The sequence below is a fragment of the Zosterops lateralis genome, assembly GCF_965231275.1.
Source record: "Zosterops lateralis genome assembly, chromosome: 3".
NCBI lineage: Eukaryota > Metazoa > Chordata > Aves > Passeriformes > Zosteropidae > Zosterops > Zosterops lateralis.
The window spans coordinates 30,044,822-30,068,746 of NC_139764.1; the positions used below are offsets into that span (position 1 = coordinate 30,044,822).

A 23,925-nucleotide genomic window follows, 5' to 3' on the forward strand; every position below is an offset into this window, starting at 1 on the left:
AATAAGCTCTGTGACCTTTAACTAAATTTATGCATAGTATTTATCCCTGTATTCAATCCAATGACAGACTAAAGCATTGCAAGATGTTTGTACTCAATGTGCCCTACTGAAATGAGTTTTACCAATGCAGCTAAGCAGAATGCTGTGATCAGTCAGAACTCAATGACCATGATGTAGCCAGTAAGCAGAAAAAATATGTAAACTCACCTGCATGATGTTTTTGAGATAAATGTTGTATTACCCAAGAAAAATAGTAATCACACAGTTACCTGTGTTTTTCTTAGACTGTTTAATGCTTCACAGGTGAGGCTCTTGTTAATGTCCACCCCTAAAAGACAAGCTCATGAAATTTTATACAAGTAACAGGCAAAATATTCACCCTTCATCCTTCTTTCTTCCCCATTAGGAAATACTCAGGAAAACTTTGGGGAAAAAAATAAGATTTAACATCATTGTATTTATTAGGTTCCAAAACAATACACATTCACATCCTTTTGAATACAGTACATTTGGCACAGTAATAATGTTTACGATGAAATAACACTAATGAGTGGCAAGAGATTCAAATTACATCCATAAGAAAAAAATTCTGTACAAATAAATCCTCACAATAAAAAAAAACCCTACCCCCCCCAACTGAATACGTTTTATATTTAGCCAGAACTATTCTGCACATAATTTAAAAAGAGGTAATTTTTAAGCCTTTTTAAAGATAATTATTTTTCACCCTATGGAGAAAAATGCATTTCCATTTTTAAAGTCTGTTTGGAAGGAAAACCAAGAAACAATGTATTCTTTATAATTATTATTATTAATAATATTTTTGGCATTTTGCACTCATTTTACAAAGAAGGAACAGAAAAGATTCTACAGAACAGGCAGAAATGTAACAGAATGTCCTTTTTTAAGAGTTATCTTTAAAAAAATGTTCAAGGTAACAGACAGACCTTCTGACGTAAACCCAAGGCAGAGAGGATCTAATTATTTATACTGAAGAAATATCTGCCCATGCAATAGTTTCTCTCTCCTTCACTTTTCTCTTAGCATCCTACCCAACACTACAGGCACTGAGGCCTCTGGACATATGAACGTTTGCTAATTATCTTCACGTTAGAAAGGGGAATGCAGACTACATAGCTTGTGCACAATAGCTTTATGGGATGCTTTTATTCCTTCAAAATAAATGCTCAGAGTTCTGTGTAAAGGCCCCTTGCTGGACAAACAGTAGTGCACGATCCCATAACTTGCCTTCCTAGCAGTCCACTCACCCATGGAAAAGAATGCCTTAGCATTGTGATCAGTTCTTGCCTGGATGTCAAAAGCTAACTGTGATGAGAAATAAACAGAGCCAGTGGTGAGACAAAAATTGATGGGCAGCTCTACAATATTTCTAAGAGAGAAAGGAATTTAAACATTGAGATGATGCAATCATTAAGATGTTTCTGTGCTGGTACTCAGCTCCAGAAGCTAGTCTTTTCCCAGTACAAAAGATTACTGAAGATAAATTAAATTAAACTAAAGGCTTGATCCTTATTACACTTGTAGGCCAGACAACACATTAATTGATATATCATAATATTTAATATTTTGAAATAATCATAAGAATATATATAATAATTACACCTGAGTTTTAAAAACAAAACAAAATGGAACTGAATGGTGTCATCAGTAACAGGCTATGAGCAGCCAGACACAAAACTGACACAAACTAACTCATCTGCTTGAGACCGAGATAATGTCTTAAAGCCAATGATTCACGCTTTGTCCACCACGATTTGTAACATTCCTTTCTCTTTCTGAGCTCTATCATGTCATAATAGAGTTGAAGAGAACTATACAAGAGATTTAGTATAGCTTAATATATGTCTACATCTTTTATAACAAAAACCTCATCTTTCTGACAGTAACTTGAACCAATACACATACAAGAGTATTGCACATGGACATTATTATAATTATTCTTTCATAGACTAACATTTTAATAGTATGCCTGAACATGCAGCAGTTGATACCTCTATATTCAATGAATTCCACAGGCCTTGCAGCAAACACTATATACAAAATCTCACCTGTACAAAAGGCAAAAAAGCTTCTTTAGTGCCACTTTGCCAATCACAAGTATATATATTTTTGTGCAGCTGGAAATCCATGTGCAACAATTAAAATGGATTCCAATGACCGCTCACTCAGTCCAGTAAAATATATAATAAAATGACCTCAGCGATACATGTACACACACACAGAAAAAAAAGAAAAAAAAATTAAAAAAGGAAAAAAAAAAAAAATCAAAACCAAAACCAAATCACAGGGTACTCCTGGAAATATAAGTACATAACACTGTTAGCGTATCTACAGGAGGTAACTTCACATTAGTAATATTGTCCACATGAGTTACCATTTCAATTCATACACAAAAAAAAATATCAATTTACAACTTTCAATAATGTCAGTTTTTGAATGTTTGATCTTCAGTTTTTTAACACATCTCCACATAATGCATGTGTAGCCTTATATGTGTCTTCTAAAAGCAGATTTCTTTTTAGATTTTAAACATAAAACCCAACAAACACAGTAGTATTATGGTTTTGTAAAAGTGTGCAAAAGTAACACACTGCTGAGAAAATAAATATAAATAAGAAATTATTTACCAACTTAGCTACTATGGAAAAGGCAAATTGATAATGTTTATAATTAATTTTTTGTGTAAAATTAACTGTAAACATTTGCAAGCTTGCCATCACATTAATGGTTCATTTAAAAGGATATTAAATTTGGTAACATGGATAGTACACCAAATTGTCTGAAAAACAGTAAAATGGCTATATATAGCTGAGTTGAAGTACTGCAGGCTTTTTATTCTTTAGCCCTTTAATATCTATCCATGTAGCATCTGTTTCTTGCTTTAAATAAAATTTCAAATATCTTTTTGTCTCTTATTCCTAAGAGCTTCCTGTAAATTGTATGAGGAAATCCACTGAAAGCCTAAATTGATGTGCTTCTTTTTCTGGACAACTTCATAGTTTGTACCTCTCCACAATAAATTAATAATTGAGGATTACACCTCCATGAAGGCAGACTTAGCTTTCCAAAGGGCATCTGAGTACAGATCTCACCAGATAACCACCACTGCAGAAGAAACAGTTCTCACCTTCTTAGCTTAATTATATATGATGATTACAGAACGTGGTCTACTAAATTGCTTTCAATAGCATAACTTCATTTTCTATGGAAAAGATGTAATTTTGTCCTCTGGGAATTCCTATTCTTAGGAATAAAAGAAAAGTTGCAAATATACGGCAGTGTGTTACATCCACAATTTCTGATACAAAATTATTTTGCATTGCTTTGTGAGACAGAAATTAAGAGTGCTTTCAGGTCAGAAGACTAAAGGAAAAAAAACCAACAATAAATATATATTTTAACTTGGGATATGGGCTCAGGGTGAAAGAAGTAGTTCTTGATCTACTGAGTCTCAGTAATCTGATGATCTCTTCAGAATCACTTCTTGTAGCATCATTCATCCGTCAGCCTAACGTTGTCTATGGCAGTAGCTCTTCTCCAAAATAAGAGAACCCTTTAAATTCTTCTTGATTGATTTGTTTTATAATTGTCTCATCCACTAGTGTTAATACTGGTTCTTCTCGTGTAAAGTCTTGATCAAAGTTATTTACATCCCTTTTGGTTTTCTGAGAAGAAAAATATAAATAAGGTGAATGGTAAAACAGCACAATAAAATAAAAGGTTCTCTCCCTCATCTCCAACCCCCCCTGAGAGGCTGAAGTTTCTGGAATGATTGAAATAAAAGAGGGGCTACTTCACACAAATAATAACAGACATATGAGAGAAGCTACAGGAGCAAGAAATATAAATGAGTTTAGGAGAGGCCACAGAAGCAGTACTATAAATGAGGTCCCAGAGACTCACAGCCTCTGACAGGCGAAGGAATAGCAGTATGATGATAAAGCGGGAAGCTGAGATTAGGACTAGTTTTTAAAAAAGGCTTTGACATAGTACGTGGTATGGCTGTTTCCTCTTGGATTTGAAAATTATCATATCTCATTTCAGGGTCACAGAGTGAACTGATTTAATTGAATTCCCCCCAAGACAGCCCAGTGTTTCAAATCTAAGTTAACCATTTCTTTATATCACTACAAGTGATACAAGCTACACTCACATTTAAAAATCTGAGGTAAAGCTTCCAACAGCTCTTGGTCCAAACCCCTTGAAATCAACATTGGCAATTCAGATTTCCTAATGCAGCCATATGTAATTGGGAGCACCATGCAAAATGTGAAATCCCATCTCCAGAGGAATCCACCTCAGAACTCTTCTTTATTTCAATGGCATCAGGATTTTCCCACACAAGTCTAAAACACCCTACTCCTTCAGCAAAGTTGAGCCAACAAAGTGCAGCTGTGAAGGTTCTGGGACAAGAGGTATTAAGAGATACAGTCTTGGGGAGGCTGAATTGCTGTCCTCATGACACTCACGACAGTGACTATCTGTGACCACTTACTTGAAATAAACACTTTAGGCTACAGCAGAAAATGTTTCCCGTGGTCATTCCTTTGAACCTGCAGTGTTCACATTTTCCATGTTAGCAGCACATTTCAGGCATGTACAGGTTCAGGGAATTGGAACAAACATTTTTCTTTATGCTGTCTCTTTTCTCTTTGTGTCATGGAACCCAGTAATTACCTGGGTGATCCTTAATGGAAGCACACTGACACATTGAAAATGAGCTTTGTGTTCCTCCTGCCAATGTCTGAGATTAAATGATACTGGAAATAGAACACCTATTTGACTTGCAAAGTAAAAAAATAAAATGACAAAGTCATACATCATAAAGGACATTAATATATTCCAAATGGGATGTATACCACCTTTCAACATAGGTAAACTTTTCTGTAACATATATACCTATAAATGTATTTTTTTCATCAGCTCTGAGACACTAAACAGTTTTCTTTCTTCCAGTAGTAAAATAGTCACAGAAACCTTCATCTACACTGTTTGTAAGAATTTCATAAATATAGGGAAATATGATCTATACAGTCTGTAAACATAGATATAGGGTCTATGTAAATGCACTGTCACTTGTAAACCAAGTACTTTCTAAGTGCAGACAAAAAACACAATCTCTATCTACAGAATTCCATTAAAAGGAAAGGGATATGGACTTAGCAAACATATATATATAGATATATATTTATATTGTTTACATTTGAAGTATTTACTTCGTACATAAAGACCAGACATGAAATGTATGTGACTCATGTAACTCTGAATTGCATAAGAGGCGTGAGGAACATGGCTTTGGACTTTATGAGTTTTTTTTCCAAGTAATTTGGGCAAAACCTGCAAAATAAGAATGAAATTCCATCTCAATTTTTAAAGCACTACATTGCAACTGTCTACATTCTTCTTGTTCTCCATGCTCTACTGTGGTATTTTTGCACACTCACACAATTAATTTGCCACAGGAATACTCACTAAAGCAGTAGAAGGTGAGTATTTGCACAAAGTAGAATTCAAGTTCAGAATTGTAGTTATATGAAAAGAAATGTGACTACCCTTACACTTCCACCACTAGCTATCAAGGGCAAATAAACTCTTGAGTAGCTGAAAACAAATAGAATATATATTATTTTCAGGTTTTCACATTGAACATATTTGTGAAAAGTATTATTTCCTTGCTTAAGTTAAAAGAGTAAAATGACAAATCCTTCAGAGCCTATCAGGGGCAATTAATTCCCCACAGCTACTTATTCCAGAAATCACTAAGTCTTGTGAAGGTGTTAGACCTTCATAAAAAGAGCATAGGAGAGCACATCTATAAAAGAGCTCCACCAACATTGGTGTATGTAAATTCTATTGATTAAAAATAATTGTGCTGCCAGTAGGGAATCCCAAACACTTCTAAATCAACAACTAAAGATATTTGCTTAGATTTAAAAGCCTACTGTGTCTTAAAATATGACTTCAAGATGAAAGGAGCAGTGAGAAGATTTTACTTTCCATAATTTATAAACAATTCCATGTAGTTTTGGCAGCATAGATGTAAATCACCCAATTTATTAACAGGACAAGCATGGAGGAATCTATGATTGCAGGGATAGGCTAACAGGTCTCTAACTAACCAATTGATGAAGTGAGATTAAACAAATCATGGGAACAAAAAGGATTAAGCCAAAGTAGTGCTCGTAACAAGTGCTTCTTTTCAATAGAAAGATTTATTTGAGAAGCCCTCCTTAGCAACTTAGGCACTTTCTTCCTGAAGCGATGACTATTTTGCAAGGCCCCATTTGCTAAGACAAAACAGGTCTGACCACATTTCTCCTACTATTGCTATTTTAATATACTTGCACTGTGAATACTCTGTAGGCCAAGAGCATGAACCAACACATAGTTGCATCATGAGGGCTCAGGATGAAGGTATGAAGGGCTGTGTCTGTGTCCTAGAAGAGAAGCTGAGAAAAGAAGGAAGATCTGCAAGGTAAGGAGAATATATTAAAGAAACAGAGTGCAGCTATTATCTGACTTTGAACATTAAAAAATCATGAAGATAAAAGGAAAAATGTTTAGATTGGCTGCTAAATGCATAATTTAAAATGCAGTAATTAAATGGGTGGGATTCTGTCTATTTAGCCTGCAGCTCCTAAGACTCTGGGACAGATTATTTTAAACTTTTCAAACTTTTTTCCAGGTAAGACTTTTCAATTTAAGATGACCAAGAAAACTACAGTACCAGGAAAGAAGACCCAGAACTACAGCTGTCCTGCCAAACACATAGAAATTCCATTAGGTTTCAGATGCTCTTTTTTTTCTCTCTAGACTACCCAAGCATCTTGTCTTCAGCTACACGAGAGCAGGGGCACAGCAGCTACTCAAGAGCTTCTGACAGCAGGTGCCAAACTCCAACTGCACTGGCAATGACCAAAAAATAACACAAATCCAACTCTAAACCTCACCAGAAAGATGGCTGCTCCACCAGCAGAAAATATCTGGTACTGAGAAGGAATAGTGACTACCTCTCATGCTGGCCACTTGCTCTTTTGTTTCTCCCAGCAGTGCAAATGCTTCAGAGGTCCTCTTATCTGAGCAGTGACTGCGTGACTTAATAGACATGAGCTGATATAGATGTAACACTTGAACTAATAAATCCATATGACTACTACCCATCAAGAATGATAATTTTTAAGTCAAAATCATGTTTTGTTCTACTCAAAGAGATAAAGATATCAGAAACTACAGAAAACTATCTCTTAATAAAACAACATCTAATCAGCTTTTGTAGTCGGCCTGCACAATTTTGGACAAAGATATACTGGGTTTTTTGAGTAAAAAGGCTTTTTTTCTCTCAGATTTCTTCACATATTTACTAAGAGATGCTGTTAATAAGCACACATGAGACACTGGTTTGTTCCATGAATTTTTTTTTTGTTTTCACTGCCATTTCAATAAAACATTCAATTTCTACCTGCAGTTACAAACTCAAGCTTAAGAAAACCCCACTAAAATCTGGTTATTAAGTTTTCCAATGTTGAGGATTACCAGCCTCATCTGTCAGCAATTATTAAATGACTTTATATGAATTTCAACAATGAAAAAAGAAATTTAAGTTGATGTTCTTATCACTGAAAATACATCCAGAAAGTTAAAACTTGCCATTCCTACCATTAATTAAATGAACCAAATGTGAATGATGGGAGCCTTTGGTATCAAAAAGCCACAGAAATCCTTGCAAGAAGGCATCTGACAGAGGGTGTTCCAAATCAGGGAACTCAGCAAAGCTTGGACAATTCATCAGATGTGTCATGAGGCCAAGAGGCTCAGTAGACTCTCTTCTGCCTAATAAAGATTAAATTAGTTCTTCCATTTGGAGACATTAAGAAGTCTCTCTCTTTAGGCTGTTACTTATTTTCATTTAATTTGCAAAAAATCACTGAAACCCTTTCAAGTCCATTGAAAGCTCAACAGGTCCCATAACTGTGCTGGCATTTCCAGCAGCTTCAAAGGCTGCTCAGAGAAGGTAAAAAGCAGATGGAGGTAGTGGCTAGGAAACAACATTGCCACAAAAGCCTGGGTTTTGTGTTTTAGTCTGATTGTCCTACAAATTCACTACAAAAATACTGTTTAAATGTAACTCAGGCTACTCCTATAACCCTAGGATGTGTGGCTCCAGAGGCACAGGGCAGCAGGAGCAGGACATGCAGTGAATGTCACACCTTCTCATACGTATTGCATGGTATCACTCAATTTTATCCAGAATTTTGCTTCAGTAAGTGATAAGTGATTCCCATGTTTGACACAGTATCATCAAGAAGAAATTCTTTGATCAGGATGCTAAGAGCTCAAACATTTTGTATGTACCCCATCACTAATAAGATTTTCTGATTATATTTCTGATTATATTTATCAAGGCAAATGGAAACTCAGACATCAAACCAGTTGGTTTGAAGCACAAGGTTGTGTGGCTAACCTCACATGTCACTGTCCTCTCAGTCACCTCTTCTTATTATGATAACAACAACCACAGCACAGACAGAGATTGCTTTGCACCACTGATTGGATCTCTTTTCATAAAGGTGTAGTAGTTTCTAAATATTTGAGACCAACTATAATGAGCACTCACTTTTGCACATAACTCATGCTATTTATAAATAAATTCAGTATGAATATTTTAAAGGAAATGGGCCAAGAAGCACATTTCAGGCCTCTCATTCAGTTTATCCTCAGGATGCCTCTTCACAGTATTTGCATATCCTGAGAATCTGTACCAGTATTAGAAGTATTTCCTAGCTTGTCTGATTTAAGAAGGTAAGAAATACATGTTATCAAAAAAACTATTATTAAAACTTAAAAAAACTATTAAATTTTCTCAGCATGTTAATTGCTCTATTTGCACATGGAAAAGTGACAACACATTTGTCATGAGCTGTAATATATCCAACTGAAGCTTATGATGATAAGAAAGCTTTTGAATCCAAGTAGCTTTTGTAAGTATACCAACATTCATTTCTTCCAAGCAGAAGGTGAGACTTTATTCTTCTACATTATGCTTTCATTTGAGGTAAAGGACACCAGATTAAGTGAAAATAGTGGAAACCCCCCACTCAATAAAGATGTTAATAGATAGTGAAACAGTATTTGAAAAGCATGTCAACCTATGTAGTCCATATCTTAATCTGTTATGGAAGTACACAGATATTTAATAAACACCAACCAAATTCACAAAATGATGGATTTTAAAAAGGATCATTTGTGATACACTAAACTGAAACCACATTTATATATAAATGGTATTCCCTTTCTTAGGAATGTGAAATGGGTCAACTAGGAAGGAGGAATAACCTAAACAATTAGGGGCATAAACATTTAATGACTCCATGGCCAGAATGCCAGCCTTTATATTTCACTTTTACACAGACTTCCTCAAAACCAGAGCCTCCCAAAACCACCACCACCAAACAAACAGCAAGGCAAACAAAACCAGAGCTCTTCAGGTTTCCTGACAACCACCCTGTGTTCACAGTCTGAGCAATAAACCTTTCCCAGTAGTCACTGTGAATCTGTTGTCCTCTGTTGCCCTACTTGGGTGTACTCATCACCATGAGTACACAGCACTAAGGTTATATTACAGCAAAATGCTCTATATATAGCAAATCTTTGTTCATAGCCTGTGTGCTACACCACAACTGTTATCTCTGCATAGGACATGGATGAAGACAGATTTCACAGGAGCTTTAGGGGAGCTCAGCACCAGCTTTCCATCTGTGGTTAGTCCTTTGCTCTCAAAATCCATCTTGTTCATCTTCTCTGGGCTTGTTTCCACTAGGACTCAATTGTGACATAGAGCTATTGTACATTAGCTATGCTATGGTAGAATACAGGCATTTTTTGAAGTGAAAGAATTGCAGGGAAAGAGGGCCAACTTCTTAATTCCTACACTACATCTTCCTCTTAAGGTGGGCTTCTTTGAGAGATTTAACCTCATGAGAAACAATTTTATACTTCTTGGGGAGGGGAAGAAACACAAGAAGAGAAAGTAATAGAACTATCATATGAAAATACCCTTCACTTGCACAACATGAATCCTACTGTAAACCTTATGATCTACTCTGCAGTGCAGATTTTATATGTGCGTCTCTCTAATTCACATTATACTGGCAAGCTTCCATCGATATTCTCAGCTGCTCTAAGGTCATGATCAGCCATGTCACCTTCCCTCTTACATCCTGGCACACATCCAAGTCCATTTCAGTTGTGTTCTCCTGAAAGTGCATTTCTACCACTGTTTCGCCAGTCACAGGAATCAGGGCCAGTGCATCTGTGACAATGTGCTGAACCACCTGCTGGTGAGTCCTCAAATACATGTGTAGGAGCCTTTTGGTCTTCCTGATCCCTAGCACTTAGGCATAAAGGACTATCCAGGCAATGGAGCTGACTTGTAAAGAGGAGGGAAAAGTGAGGCAGGGTGTAAGTCTAGGGCACATATTTCTAGAAGTTCAGAGGCTTCCAGGAGACATCTGCAAAATCACTGAAAACATTATCCAAATAGATTAACTGTGCACTGAGGCATTTGACCAGATAGAGTCTGTAAAAGATCAATAGATTTACTTTACTTTTCATTTTTAAGCAATCAGAAAGACAAGAAATAAATTAAGGAGACTGTGATGTTAGTAAAACGATGAATGTTGTAATGAAATATTTCAAGACACTCTTGTGTGTCCTGAAGAAATACTGACTAACTGACTTTCCAATGTTTTATTCTGCCTGCAGTCACCTACACATTTATTTACAGGAAAGCACATTATGGAAACCTTCCTGATGACAACATGAAATTAGGTAGTAGTATCTTGTGAGCCTGAGTCCTCTTCTATCAAGGAGCCTTGACATGTGCATTGTGATGCTGGCTGCAAAGAAACATCACAGCTTGAAAGGTAGTAGCAATACATATAGTGGAAGCAAAATTCTAAGACTCAGTTACACACTAAAATAGTTTCCATTACAGGCCACAGAGTAGGAATACTCCACAGTTTTTGGCAAGACTGCCTACATTTCTGGAAACTTGTGCTCTTTGATGCTCTAGCTAATTAGTTTGACATGGATGATGCATATGACAGGCTTTCATACAGCAAAATGGTATAGCAGGTCTTGCCTAAGACAAATGGAGAAAGCTACACGATGGTTGATTGCAAAGACCACTGAATTGTTAGAGATTATACTTTTAAGTGTAATGATTATTTTTAAGTCTTTGCAAAGACAGAGTAAAATAAAGATGTATGTGATTTTAGAAAGCAGCTGAGGATGCTGCCTTTCTTTTTTAATTAAACTAATGCACGTGCAAATCATAGGCTAAATAAAAGGCATTGCAGGATTATGCATGAATGCCTACTACTTCTGCATCTCAATACATCTTCTTTCCACTCTCCTTCCAGATTCTGTAACTGCTTTTTTTGGAATACAGTTTTATTCAAAGAGCACAGTATGACATAGTAGAGTTTGTATTGACGTGACTTTAATTCTTGGTTTTGCTACTGATTTTCTTTGAGCTTGAGTAATTATTCATCTAGTTTTCTTCCTATTTTTGTTCTCCGATAGGTGGGATGTGATATTTCTATCATTGTCTACAATCTCCTGACTGTCTTCCACTAATGTGGCTTTTTGCACAGTGGGAACCCCATCTTGCTGGGAATTTGAGCTGTTAATGCAGACATGGTGGCACAAACTCAATCTCCCTTTCTTCTTGTTCTTGTCAAATACAAGCACAGTCTTCCAAAGAATCATAGGCAGTCACAGGCTTCAAATCCTTCTTTTCCATACTCCAGAATTAAGCCAATAAACTGTTGTTCTCTAGGTTCTTCACAAACGTGAATATGGCATGCAAGGAACAAGATCTGTGCTTAAGGTGTTTTGTAAATGTTTAGACTGAATGTTCCTCTCATGACGTGAGATTTAAGCATATGACTTCTGGAGTATGCTGTTGACAGGACCAGTACAAGGCCTGTGCCTCCACAGTAACAAAACCCCTTATACCAGCACAGCAGCATAACAAGAGGAAAGCAGCAACTAATGACATGTTAGGATCCCTTATGTTTATATATATGTTTATATATTCCTTATATTTAAAGGTGTCTTCTCTGTCCTGCTACTACAGATAAGCCACTACACATTAGCTTCTGCAGTAGTGCATATTAAGTTTTTGCACTAGTATGCTGAGCTGACAAATTTTTGCTGCTGATTTTGGGTGAACACCCTAGTAAGACCTAATGCTTGCATTAGCATAGAGTACTGCTAGTACAGAAAGTTCTGCATGAGAAATAAATTCAAAGCCAAAGCTCTTTTTATACTCAATGTTTACTGGACTCCAGGTGGGAATGGGACTAGTCAGAAAAGGCCAACCTTCCATGAGTCCTGATTTTTTTTTTGATAAATTCCACCTTCTGATAAAGAGCCAGATGCTACTGCTTCCTAACCACCTGGTGTCCTTCCACTGGCTTTTGCTGACATCAGAAACAGGCCCAATCCATGAATACTACAGATTATCCACATTAATATAAAAATAAAATATTTCTGTTTGAATTTTTGAGAATGTACATAAGAAAGCAAGTGAACATAATAAAATTATTTCACTTAATGGTTTAAATAACTTTATGAAAATTGCACTGGCGATTAAAGCAGTCGGAAAGTGAAGCAGAATTTGTGTTTTTCTGGGGAAGCCCAAAAGGAAAGCAGGTACACTCTGGTTGCTTATCACTCTATCCCAAGGGGCGCCACTTAACAATGTACACTTAACAGATGGTTATACGGACTTGATTATCCAATATGAAAATATTTTAGTGCTATAAAACCAAGACTTAACAAAACCAAACAAATACTGATGGATCCCCAGTACAGAATCAAAAGAAACATAATAAAAGTTGTTTAACTTATAAATATTTGGGAACCTGCAATGCTGGGAAGTTGCTTTAAAGTTACTGTAATTCTAGTGTTATGGTAATCTAAAAACAGCTGCTGGAGGCACTGATGCTGAAGATGATTAAAAAAACCCCCAAAATCAGACTAACTGAATGAGAAATTCTGGGAAAACAAAATCCTGTACATTCAAAAAAACCCAACACTAAAATCCCTTAAAAATAACAGCTCACTAACTTCTGATTTCTCTAACCTGCACGTAGGTTCCTCAAAAGCTATATACTTACATCTTGGGCAAACTTAGAGGTTGCACAATCTGCCATGCTAGTAGAAACTTTGAAAAAAACCAGGATCCTCTATTTTGTTGAGGGAAGAGGCAGGAGTGTTCCAGACTTCTCTGTCCTGCCCAGCCACTGGACCCATTGGTCTGAGCTATGCTGCAGGCATAGCTATGGCACTATTTGTTGTTCCCAGCTGTCTACAGCAAGTTCAGCTGAGATCTTGAACTTCATTGCCTGAAAACAACCAATGCTTCTCCATCAGCAGCCACCTGGTTAACACTCAAACCCAGCAGCAGAAAGGTGTAACTTCTAGGAACCATCCAAAATTCAATATTCTGATTCATGTTACCCTGTGACCAGGGAAGCATGCAAAAAAAGTGTAGGAGTTCCACCATTATGACTGTCAGTGATAAAGTCTGTCTCAAAAGTCCACATCCATTTTTCTTTAGTTTTTTTACAGGATGCATGTTAACCATATTGACAGTCTACCCCCTTTCTAAACTTGTTTTCATTTGTTTATCATTATTAATCAACACGGTGTCACTCTCAGAAGAAAGCCCACTGTCTTCCTATGCCTGAAATGTCTGCAGCAAGTTGGAAATACGTCATGTGCAATGTGTAATAATGGTACATGAGGGTCTGAGGTCTCAAGATCACTCCCCAGTGTTTTGTCTAAGCAGTAACACTTCATGCAAAGGCATGCAGTATAGCCCCTTGCGTGCCCATCTGCTAAATGCTCATTGCCATGCACTGATGACTGAATGGAAATATATTATGAAACTGAAGGGACACCTCAAGGTTATTAGGCCTAAAAGTGGACCTACCTTGACATTTTCCCCATATTGAAGGCCTTACCTTAAAGAGGGACATTCACACTGAAGCAAACTTGAAAAGAGAGAACATTTATACAAAAAGAAATTTACTTGGCCTGTAATTTCCTATGTTCCTTCTGGTGCTATTGAATGATACTGCATTTTACAGGATTTCTTCCCCACAGCGTAAAGGCAAAGTCATAATTCTGCATGGATGACGATACAATCTACTGTCACAAAAAAGTAGAGGTGTGCCAAAGATCCCCCACCAAAACAGTATCATGACTTCCCAACACCAGGTTAAAAATCCCTCATTAAAAAGTTTAAAAAATCTTTGCCTATTATCACTCATGTATGAAAATGAACCTGCAATTCTAGAACTTATGTTTCAGGCTAACATACTGGAAAGTTTTCTCCAGAAACGTGGTCCCTCTTTAAGGATTCCAGCCATATCTCACAGTAAGCAGATGGTTGCTGCAGCAATTTGAACACACACCTCTCTAATTGAAGACATTTTTCAGGAGCCATTTGGTGCAGCACCTACCCACGGGGCAGGCATGGCCTGTGCCTGTTTGCCTGTGCAAACAGCCCAGCTGCACTCTCCAGAGCTGCTGATTTGTATTTGCTACTTATTACTCAGCTTCCAAACACTGTGGGCATCCAGCTTCTCATTCAGTCATAGGCAAAGGATTGCCAAAATTTTGCCAGTTTTTCACTCATTATGGGGAGAGAGAAAAGAAAATTCAGGGTGCTCAGTGACTCCAGTTGTAACCCACAATCATTGGCTACGACTAGAATTTCATGTTTGGGAATGACTTTATTTCAAACCTTTGCTGCAGTGCAAAACTGAAAGAGGACACATTGCTGGCATCCTTAAGTCAAGACTTAACCAGGGAGTTCAGGTTCACAAAGGAAACTGCATACAGACAATGTGGCTCAGAGAGTGAAAACTAAGGGGGGAGGGACTTGGATAATGGTTTATCATTATCTTATAGTTACTGGAGCCAAGAAAGGTGTAATTTGAGGCTGAGAGGAAATCTGCTAACACTGAGGTCTGGTACAGCATAAGAACACTCTTCCAAGGGAAGTCCTAAGCATTAAGTCAATTTAAAAGCAGGCTGATCTTTAGCACATTGTTTTTTGACATTTCTCAGTCGTATTTTTTCGCTGGCCCTTAAGTTTGGCTGTGATTATCACAGACAGGAAATTGAAGTAAGAAAAGATTAAGTGATACAGCCTGGACCACATCATGAGTTTCTAGAAAATCTGGTGGAGGAACTTATATATCTTGCAATTCTGGGGTCTCTGGTTTTAGCTGCTCCCAACTCTCTACCCTAAGAAGTCAGAACTGAAGAAGGAACATCCAATTATTCAGAAAATACTCTCAGTGGTGTAACGATAGAAATTGAAGAGGCTCAAAATGAAGGAAGTCATATTCGATGAATAGGCCAGCGGCAGCTGTTGCTCCATAGTGCAAGATACAATCCTGCAATAGACTATCCCATTCATTTTGTCTCTAATGCTCTTGAGGAAAGTGAGCTTTTAGAATGGAAAACCAAAAAATTATGAATGCATTGAGAAAATTAAAATAATGCATTGTTCAGTGAAAGCTGCATGTTGACAGTGAATCATTGTAATATGATTATGTTTTTAACTTCATCTCCATTAAGCCACACTATGAATGGATTGCCACAGGCACTGATAAAGCCATTAGGGATGAAACTTTGGCTTAATTGCTAGAAAGAAATACATACGGCAAACATCTGTTTTACCAGGCTTTTTTGTTACCCTCTGGCTGAGAGTTCTTCAGCTTTTTCAAGTTGAGGACATCTTAGACAGTGTCTCAAATTTTCCCAACCCTGACATGGACAACAGGGCAGATGAAAGTGGCAAGTCTGTCTGTTTGCATGTATATTTACTAGGGCTGATAGTGAAAACTCAGTCTGGAAGGACAGGAGTGTGCCTGTAGTGAGACTGTCCTTGCTGCACAGTGTCTAACAGCTTCCTCCATCTCACAGCTCCTTGCAGCAAACGGAGCCACCATGACCAAGAAATATGAGAGTGATTTTACTCTGCTGGTCTAATTCTACGAAAATCAAAAAGAAAGCCCAAAGAGGGCTGGAGCACATCTCCTATGAGAAAGGGCAACGAGAGTTGGGGCTATTAAGCCTAGAGAAGAGAAGGGAAGGCTCCAGGGAGACCCTCTATTGTGGAGTTCGAATACTCCAAGAGGGCTTAAAAGAAAGAAGAGGACAAACTTTTTAATATGATCTGTTGCCCTAGGATGGTGGTAATGGTTTTAAACTGAAAGAGGGTAGATTTAAACTAGACACAAGAAAGAAAATGTTACAATGAGAGCAGTGAAACTCTGAACATGTTGCTCAGATTGGGGAGAGATGCCCCATTCCTGGAAACATTCAAGGACAGCCTGGACATAGCTCTGAGCAACCTGCTATGATTGATTAGGCTCACTGCAGAGAGGTTGGACTAGATGACCTTTAAAGGTCCTTTCCAACTCATACTATGATTCTATTAAATTGATGCTCATATGAGGCTACCGCTGACTTCAGCCAAATGAGTAACGAATTTTGGGCAGTGATTTTCCTCCATCCCTGGCAAGAGAGACTGTGATATTGCACATCTTTTTGTCATTTGTACACTTGTTTCTGGGTGTCACTGGATGATGTTGCTGACATGTCAGCAGGCCACAGGATTACTCTGGAAAGCCCACAGCTGGCCAGCTGTGTTCCCAGAAATGGCACAAAGAATTTCTTGCAGGGAACTATAACAATATAAAATTCATCAATATACATTAAAGCTGAAGCAGCAATCTGTTTCAATGACTGTTTTTAATGCACAGTTTGTTATTTGGTATGGATAGACAGAATCATCCCATCATGCCACTCAGCAGGATCTGAAAGCAGCACTTTCCACCACGTCAACAACTTAGGTAAGAAATTGATCTACTGCACCATTGTTTTAATTTGTAAGATGGCAAATGCAGTCTGAAAATGGAAATAACTAACTCAACCAAGCCAGGAATATAGCCATGGAAACAAAGAAAGATGGAGAGCAGAGAATCACTGAATGTTGCCAAGGTCCTTGTGGTTCTTGGGCAATAAAGTATATTGCAAACCATAGCCTGGCCTTATGGCTACTGATCATGAAAGTTTCATTCTCCAAATGGAATAAAATTTCAGGAAGAATACATGAAAAGAAATAGCTCAACAGGGCAATAGAATGTCTCAAAGGGTTTTCTATCTCACAACAGTTGCTCTGGAGAAAAGATACCTGTCTGCACTAAAATGGTACTTATTGCATATGCAATTACATATTCATGACTGCATTCAGGGGAGAATATTATTATCCAGAAATTTTCAAGACTGGCTGTGAAGCTCAAAAAATTAGGTTTTAAGAGCAGTAAAAATTATCTTCAAAAGACACTGCAAGGTCACTGGAGGTTAGATGTAACCAGTATCTTCTGCCTAGCTGCTCAAAAATTTGCTTGATTTCTAATGCACATGCTCCAGAGCTATGATCATTTTTTCTACACTAGATTAACTTTTAGAATAGCTCTACATGGAACAAACTCTCAGTATAGTAAACCATAGTATATATATATATATATATGTATACGTAAGATTAATTTCACCACTGAAAAGCCTAGACTTATGAGAGGAAGAGTTGGCAGATAACATACATCACAGGACTGAGCCCCAGGGCATTTTAATCCCTCTATATTCTCTATTCCAAGTCATTAACTGCAGAAACAAAAACCCTTGATAGCAGGTTTCAGAGCCACCAAAACTGCTTCCATTGCCTCTACCTAGGACAGCCTAGGATGGCACTTCTGTCACTGTGTAGCAATCTAAACCTCAGTTATTTGTATGAGTTCTCTGTTCAGGGCACTCTTACAAGCCTTGAAAAAAACATAATTTTTCAAAATCCTTTTGGCAATTTTCACTTTAATGCTGGACACAGGAAGAAATTTCAGCTTCAAAAGCATTATTAGAATAATCAAATATGTACAAACTAGAAAGACATTAATGATATATTTCTGGTATAATAAGAAACATATATTCATCCACTTTGTGAATGAGATTTTAAAAAAAAAAAAAAAAAACAAACAAAAAAAACCCATCAAAAGGCTGGCTAATAAATAGCCATGTGGGTTTTTTTTTCTAAGCCCAGTTGAAAAATTCAGACTTAAGGCTGGCAGAGCTCAAGTGACATACCTGAACCACGGAGAAGAACAGGCCTGACAGTACCATGTAATATAGCTCCTCAGAAAATTTATTATGGCAGAGAAAGGATGGTAGGTAACAGAAAAGCAAGCCAGCTGTGCTAACCAAGGAACTCTTGTGTTTTGAGGAGAGTGAGGCAGAACAGAAGCAAGACTTTTTCCACAGTAACACCTCCATGACCTCCCTTGGCAGATTATTCCATTGTCTGATGGGACCTCAGTGTTTGACCATTTTTCCTAATGACTTCACTGATTTAGTGTGACCACTTTACATTGCTTGGAGCTCATTTTAACACATTTTATGTCTTTTTTATTATTATTTTAACAGTGTTTATGATATAATCATAAATATTCCCCCCTTAGTCATCTCATTGGTTGGTCAGAAAATAGAAGACTACCTGTGTAAATATATGCATTCTTGCATGAACAGAATTTTGTATGTGCATGCAAAACTCAATTTAAATGCACAGATCACTATATATGCGTCGTACACTTCTTTCCCAACACATATGAACACTTACCTATCACATGCAAGAATGTCTATTTTCTGACTAATAATCTGGCCTCTCTTTTCATAGCTCTTTTCACAGAACTAGGCCCTCCTCAACACAAGATTAAAATAATTTTTTTAATCCTCTCTTACAAGTCACTTCTAAATAATCAACAGCCCTTTATTAATACTAAAAGATGTTAAAAACCATAAAACATTCCAAACACAGGCATTAGCTATGTTTCTTCCATAGTTATTCCATAGCTATGGAATAGTTATATTTGTTTATCTGAATCAATGAATCTCAGTGCTACACCCACACCTGAATTTAGAGAAGAACTCTCTATGTAGATTTTAAAGCAGATCTTATTTCATTGGTGTTCACCTTCTTTCCTCTTCTCACAATTTTTCAAAGTGAGTGCAATCAGGTCTAGCTTGGCAAGTACACAAAATTAGCTTTATAGCACTTGAAATTTACTGCCCTAAATTTCTTTGCCATTTCTGAAGTTGAGTAATTAATAATTGTATTTCATTCATCTGATCTTTCTTTCCAGCCTAGATCTGTATCACATTTTACTTTCCAAGTAATACATCATTCAAAAATTTCAAGTATGATCTTGCTCAAAGATTGCTATACAATAATAACATCCAAACAACTGTAAAATTTATACATTTGGCAGAAAATAGCTGATGAATCATAAACATGGATCATAAATATGTAAGGTATGCTCAAAGTTATCAGAAAAGCTGATAAGACCCAGTCACTGGGGAAGATACCTTAGAGAGAGCAGACTGAGAACATGAAAATAATAAGGGATGCCTGTAACATAGAACACATATCATCTGAATTTACCACTATTAAAAAAAAAAAAAAAACAAAGTTCAGAAAAAAATCCAAGCATAAAGATCTACTAGACTGCAGGAATCAAATCTGGTAGAATACAGAAAGTTGGTAGATACGATATGAAAGAAGTAGTATGAAAATCCAACATTAGAGAAGTAACCTGAAGAAAAACGACCAGAAGTGCAAATAAAGATGCATAAAGTCACCCTAACAATTTTTAAGGAGCAAAGAGCTATTGTAAAATTATATAAATTTCAGACTACTATGAAATAATCTGCAATCACTACTGAAACTGCATGATACAATTATAGTACCATTGAAGAACTCAGAAAAGAAGAAAAGGAACAAAACAACAGGAATTAATGAAATAGAATTGGCTTTACAATATAACAGCAGTGAAATAATTACCAGAAAGAGAAAGAAACCCCACTGAGAAGGCAGAAGGCATTTATATCAGCAATGAATAAAAAAGCCTGATATAAGAAATGCCTCCTGACTTCTAAGGACTGCCACAGTGGGAGTACTTACAAAAAATAAAGGCCTCATAAAAATATCTATTGTCAAAGGGACTGTGCATCTTGATCATGAAAGGAAAACAGCCAATAAACAGACTAGATGAAGAGGAACTAGAAATTAGACACAGGCATAAAGTGAAAATAATTCTTCAATAGTTCATCTTGAATTATAAACAAAACTCTGATGAATACTGAGCAAAGCAACAAAAATTATGGTGAGATGAAAGGCCAAAATGTTGTGAAAACAAGAAAAGACCTACACAAATGCAACTCAGCTGAACATTGGCTACATCCAAGTGCAACTATCTGAGAGCTGTGGAACCTGACTGGAAAACAAGTAGCCACAGCACCAACCAGGCTTCAGATAGATACTAAAGGAGTTAATTTGGAGTTTACACTTCCTGCAGCTGCGCAGAGACTCGTACATCAGCTCAGGCACCAGCTGCAAGCCGGCCACCTCTCCAGAGTAGAGCTGGGCAGCAGGGTAAAGGACTGGCTGCATGGATTCCAGGAGCAGGGCTGGCTCAGGCTTCCCTCTGCCTGGACATCCAGCATTATAAGGTGTCCATTCTCCAACAAATACATTAAGAAAACTTTCCTCATGTGATAACATTGTATCTTCATGTTACTGCTAGAAAGGTGTTCGTAAGGGCTTTCACTCCCAGGTATCAAATCCCTCTGGGCTTTTTCTGCAGAGCTACAGAGAGAGCAAGAGATTTCCCCAAGAGTGGAGTCAGAGAAGATGCCTCAGGCTCCTGTTCTGGACGGTCAGCCCCACTTTCACCATCCACACAAGGAACTTGGGGAAATGCATCTCACTGAGCTCAAAGTAAAGGCATTACATGTAACTACATGTAACACACAGCAGTTCTTCAAAACCAGAGGGGACTTACTCACCTCTGAATTTTGTTCAGGATTCAGAGTTGAGACCTAAGGTTTTTATTTTGCTCATTTGTTTTGCTTTTTGAGTTTTTTAATACCTTTGTAAGCTATCTAAAGAAAGAAACACATGAGTACCTTGACTATAGTTACAGGCAAATCAAACACTGTAATTAGGAATGTGAGAAATCAAAAGATGCAAATCAATCTTAGAGGATTTATCATAAAATTAGCCTCTTGCACCATTTAAGCACAAAAGTAACTACACACATTCTGTGATATTTGGTTAATTGTAAGTATTTTCATCCAGAGGAAAACTAGAGTAAGTAAAGTGTTTTGGCTTGGCTTGGCTTTTGTACTTTTTGCAGGTGGGGCTGCTGTTTAGAGATTTTTTTACTTTAAAATAGAAATACTTGGTGATTATTCAGGAAAATGGAAGTACATAAATTTATCTAATCATAATGTATATTTCTTTCCCCCAAGAGGCTGTTTTTTCAAGTTTCTTTACTTAAAATATTATTGATTACAAATTCTTGTCTGTGTTTTACACAAAATCCAGTGGCCAGCAGCAATGCAGAACTGTAAAGAGTTCACACAGAAAGTATAGACAATATATATCAACTGAAATCATCTTTTCTCACTATGGTATCTTTAAGAACACAGAAAATAATTACAACAGTGCCTTGAACTCTCTCATGTGGATGTGGATGAACATGAACATTTTCCTGTGCATTAAATATATTCCTGACACTTACCTTCACAGAAACAATGACAAAGAAATCTTCTCAGTGCTGTTTTTATGTTACCATCTCAGCCCCCAAATACTGCATCAGGTAATCTCATTTCACAGAAAAGCCAACAAGTAGAATTGCCAAACCAAGTTTTCTCTGAATGCTATACAAACTGTTACTTACAATCCGAGGTTTGAAGGGTGGCTTGATTTTCCTTTGTTCTAGAAGAACCCAGTCAATTTCCTTGAAAAATGGATGCTGCTTAATCGCATCTTCCCCGTTCTGTGACGCCACACAGCCAAGTCGCTTGTTGGGATTTTTTGTCATAAACTACAGGGTGGTGAGGGAGAGGAGGGAAGTTAAAACATGAATGGCGATATCTAGAAGTCATTTGCCGCTCAATTACACACTGTAATTCTTAAAGCTAAGTTTTTAGAGACAGTCTCCTTTCAGAAGGTAATTTCTTCTGGCCCTCCAAATTTCAGAGGTTTCAGTCAAACTATAAGATTCAGATAACTCCAAACTGTAAATTTACTGCAGAAAACACTTTCAGTTTATTGTTGAGACCTCTTAATTTTATCTGACTGGGAATGCTGAAGGAATGGATTCTGTTTCACCATATCTAGCTACAGCTTTAGCCAAAAATACTGACGGAAAGAAAGACAATCTTAATCCCTCCAGAGACAGAGTGATCAGTACCTGCAGAAAGCTTCCCTTGAGAATGGGATGCCATGTCCCCCATGACATAACTTGCACATTCTCTTTAATTTTTAGTACAGAATTAGCATCAGCAACTGGAACTAATTGGTCTCCTCTGGTGTGGTAATTTATAAACTTCTCATGTTTAAACTATTACTATTCTTGTCAGGAAAAAGCTGTATAAGTGGTGTAAGATGTTGATACTTGTTTCCTAAATTATGTGGACACAGAATCCTTGCAATTCAATAGCAACAAATGCTGTTCTTATACATACAAAAACATTATAGAATTAGCTAAGAGTTTTGCTATTATTTCATATTCAGCCATTATATAACATTTTTAAATTTAGAGAAAGTGTACAAAGTAAACAAAATGTAATAATTGTTCAGTGCCTTTTCAACCTATGTACCACATTATACTATACTTCCGTAGAAGCAAAAAAACTTAAAAAAAAAAAAAAAAAACTCAAAAAAAAATCACTGTAATGCAAGCCCTTGCTTTAGTACTCCAGCTATTAGGTAAGTAGCTACTTAAGCCCTTAAAATGGTTTTAGATATCTAGATCAACCATCCACAGAAGAATATCCTTGCTGTCATTTTAAAGGTATAACATAGATCAGCAAGGCAATTCTGTCTGTGGTTTCTGACATACACACGCTGTTCTGAAGATGATCCTTCTCTTTGGTCTTGAGTTCAACTGCTCTGCAAGTTCTTCTGCAAGTGGGCAAGTCATATCTAAATTACAGGCAATATTTTCTATGAGCAGGAGAAATAAAGGTTTTGAAAGGATTACTGTGCTTTGGTGAGGTCTCTTGAAAAACCACAAAATGCATTCCTACATTCCTCTGCTTTATTTCATCTCCAGGACTGGAGTGAGCAGGCCAGGAACCAGCAGCCACATGTATTGCAGAGACAGAACATGGAAACTATAGGATATGCTTTTTGTACCATATAATCCGGGTATCAAAGAAGTAAAATATGATCCTAGTATCTGCCATGTTTTATCTTTGTTTTAAATGGGAGACAGGAAAAACATCTGGACATGTAATTTTTGAAGAAGCCCAGGGCATGAAAATGTGACTAAACAGTCCAGTTTGGTGCTGTACTTCATAAACTTAATGAAAATTTGAAATGGATGATGAAAGAGAATGTATTTTAAGAATGAATATTTTAAAAAAATCATATGCATATATGATAAAAAAAAATCAAACTTTTAAAGTAGACATTTAATTCCATTAATTTAAATCCCTTTCTGTTTCTGAAGCAAAAGCTGACATTTATTCTCTGTTTATCATCAGCATCAACAGTGATGCAACTGTGACGACAGATACAGCTGTTGACTGCACTCTACTGAAGAGATGGTTGCAAATGGAGATGACAGCCATAGCCATAAGCCTTTTTGTTTTCCCATACTAAGGCAGGAACCTCCTTTTCTGAAAGAAGAATTGTTTTAGGATCAGCATTCCTACTGACTTAAGTGATATCAGGACAAAATGTTGCTTAGGGCCTGAATC

The 23,925-nt window shown here is 36.9% G+C and overlaps 1 protein-coding gene across 1 annotated transcript in view; it reads right to left on the minus strand.

The window, feature by feature from the left end:
* Positions 1-384: 384 nt before the first annotated feature.
* The window catches only part of PRKCE (protein kinase C epsilon), a 283,512-nt gene continuing 259,971 nt past the window's right edge, over positions 385-23,925 (minus strand). The window contains exons 14-15 of the mRNA XM_083855960.1: positions 21,897-22,043; positions 385-3,686 (exon numbers count right to left, since the gene is read on the minus strand). Coding sequence (XP_083712086.1) covers positions 3,540-3,686; positions 21,897-22,043 — 294 coding nt within the window. The 3' untranslated portion in view covers positions 385-3,539. The remainder of the gene's footprint in view (positions 3,687-21,896; positions 22,044-23,925) is intronic.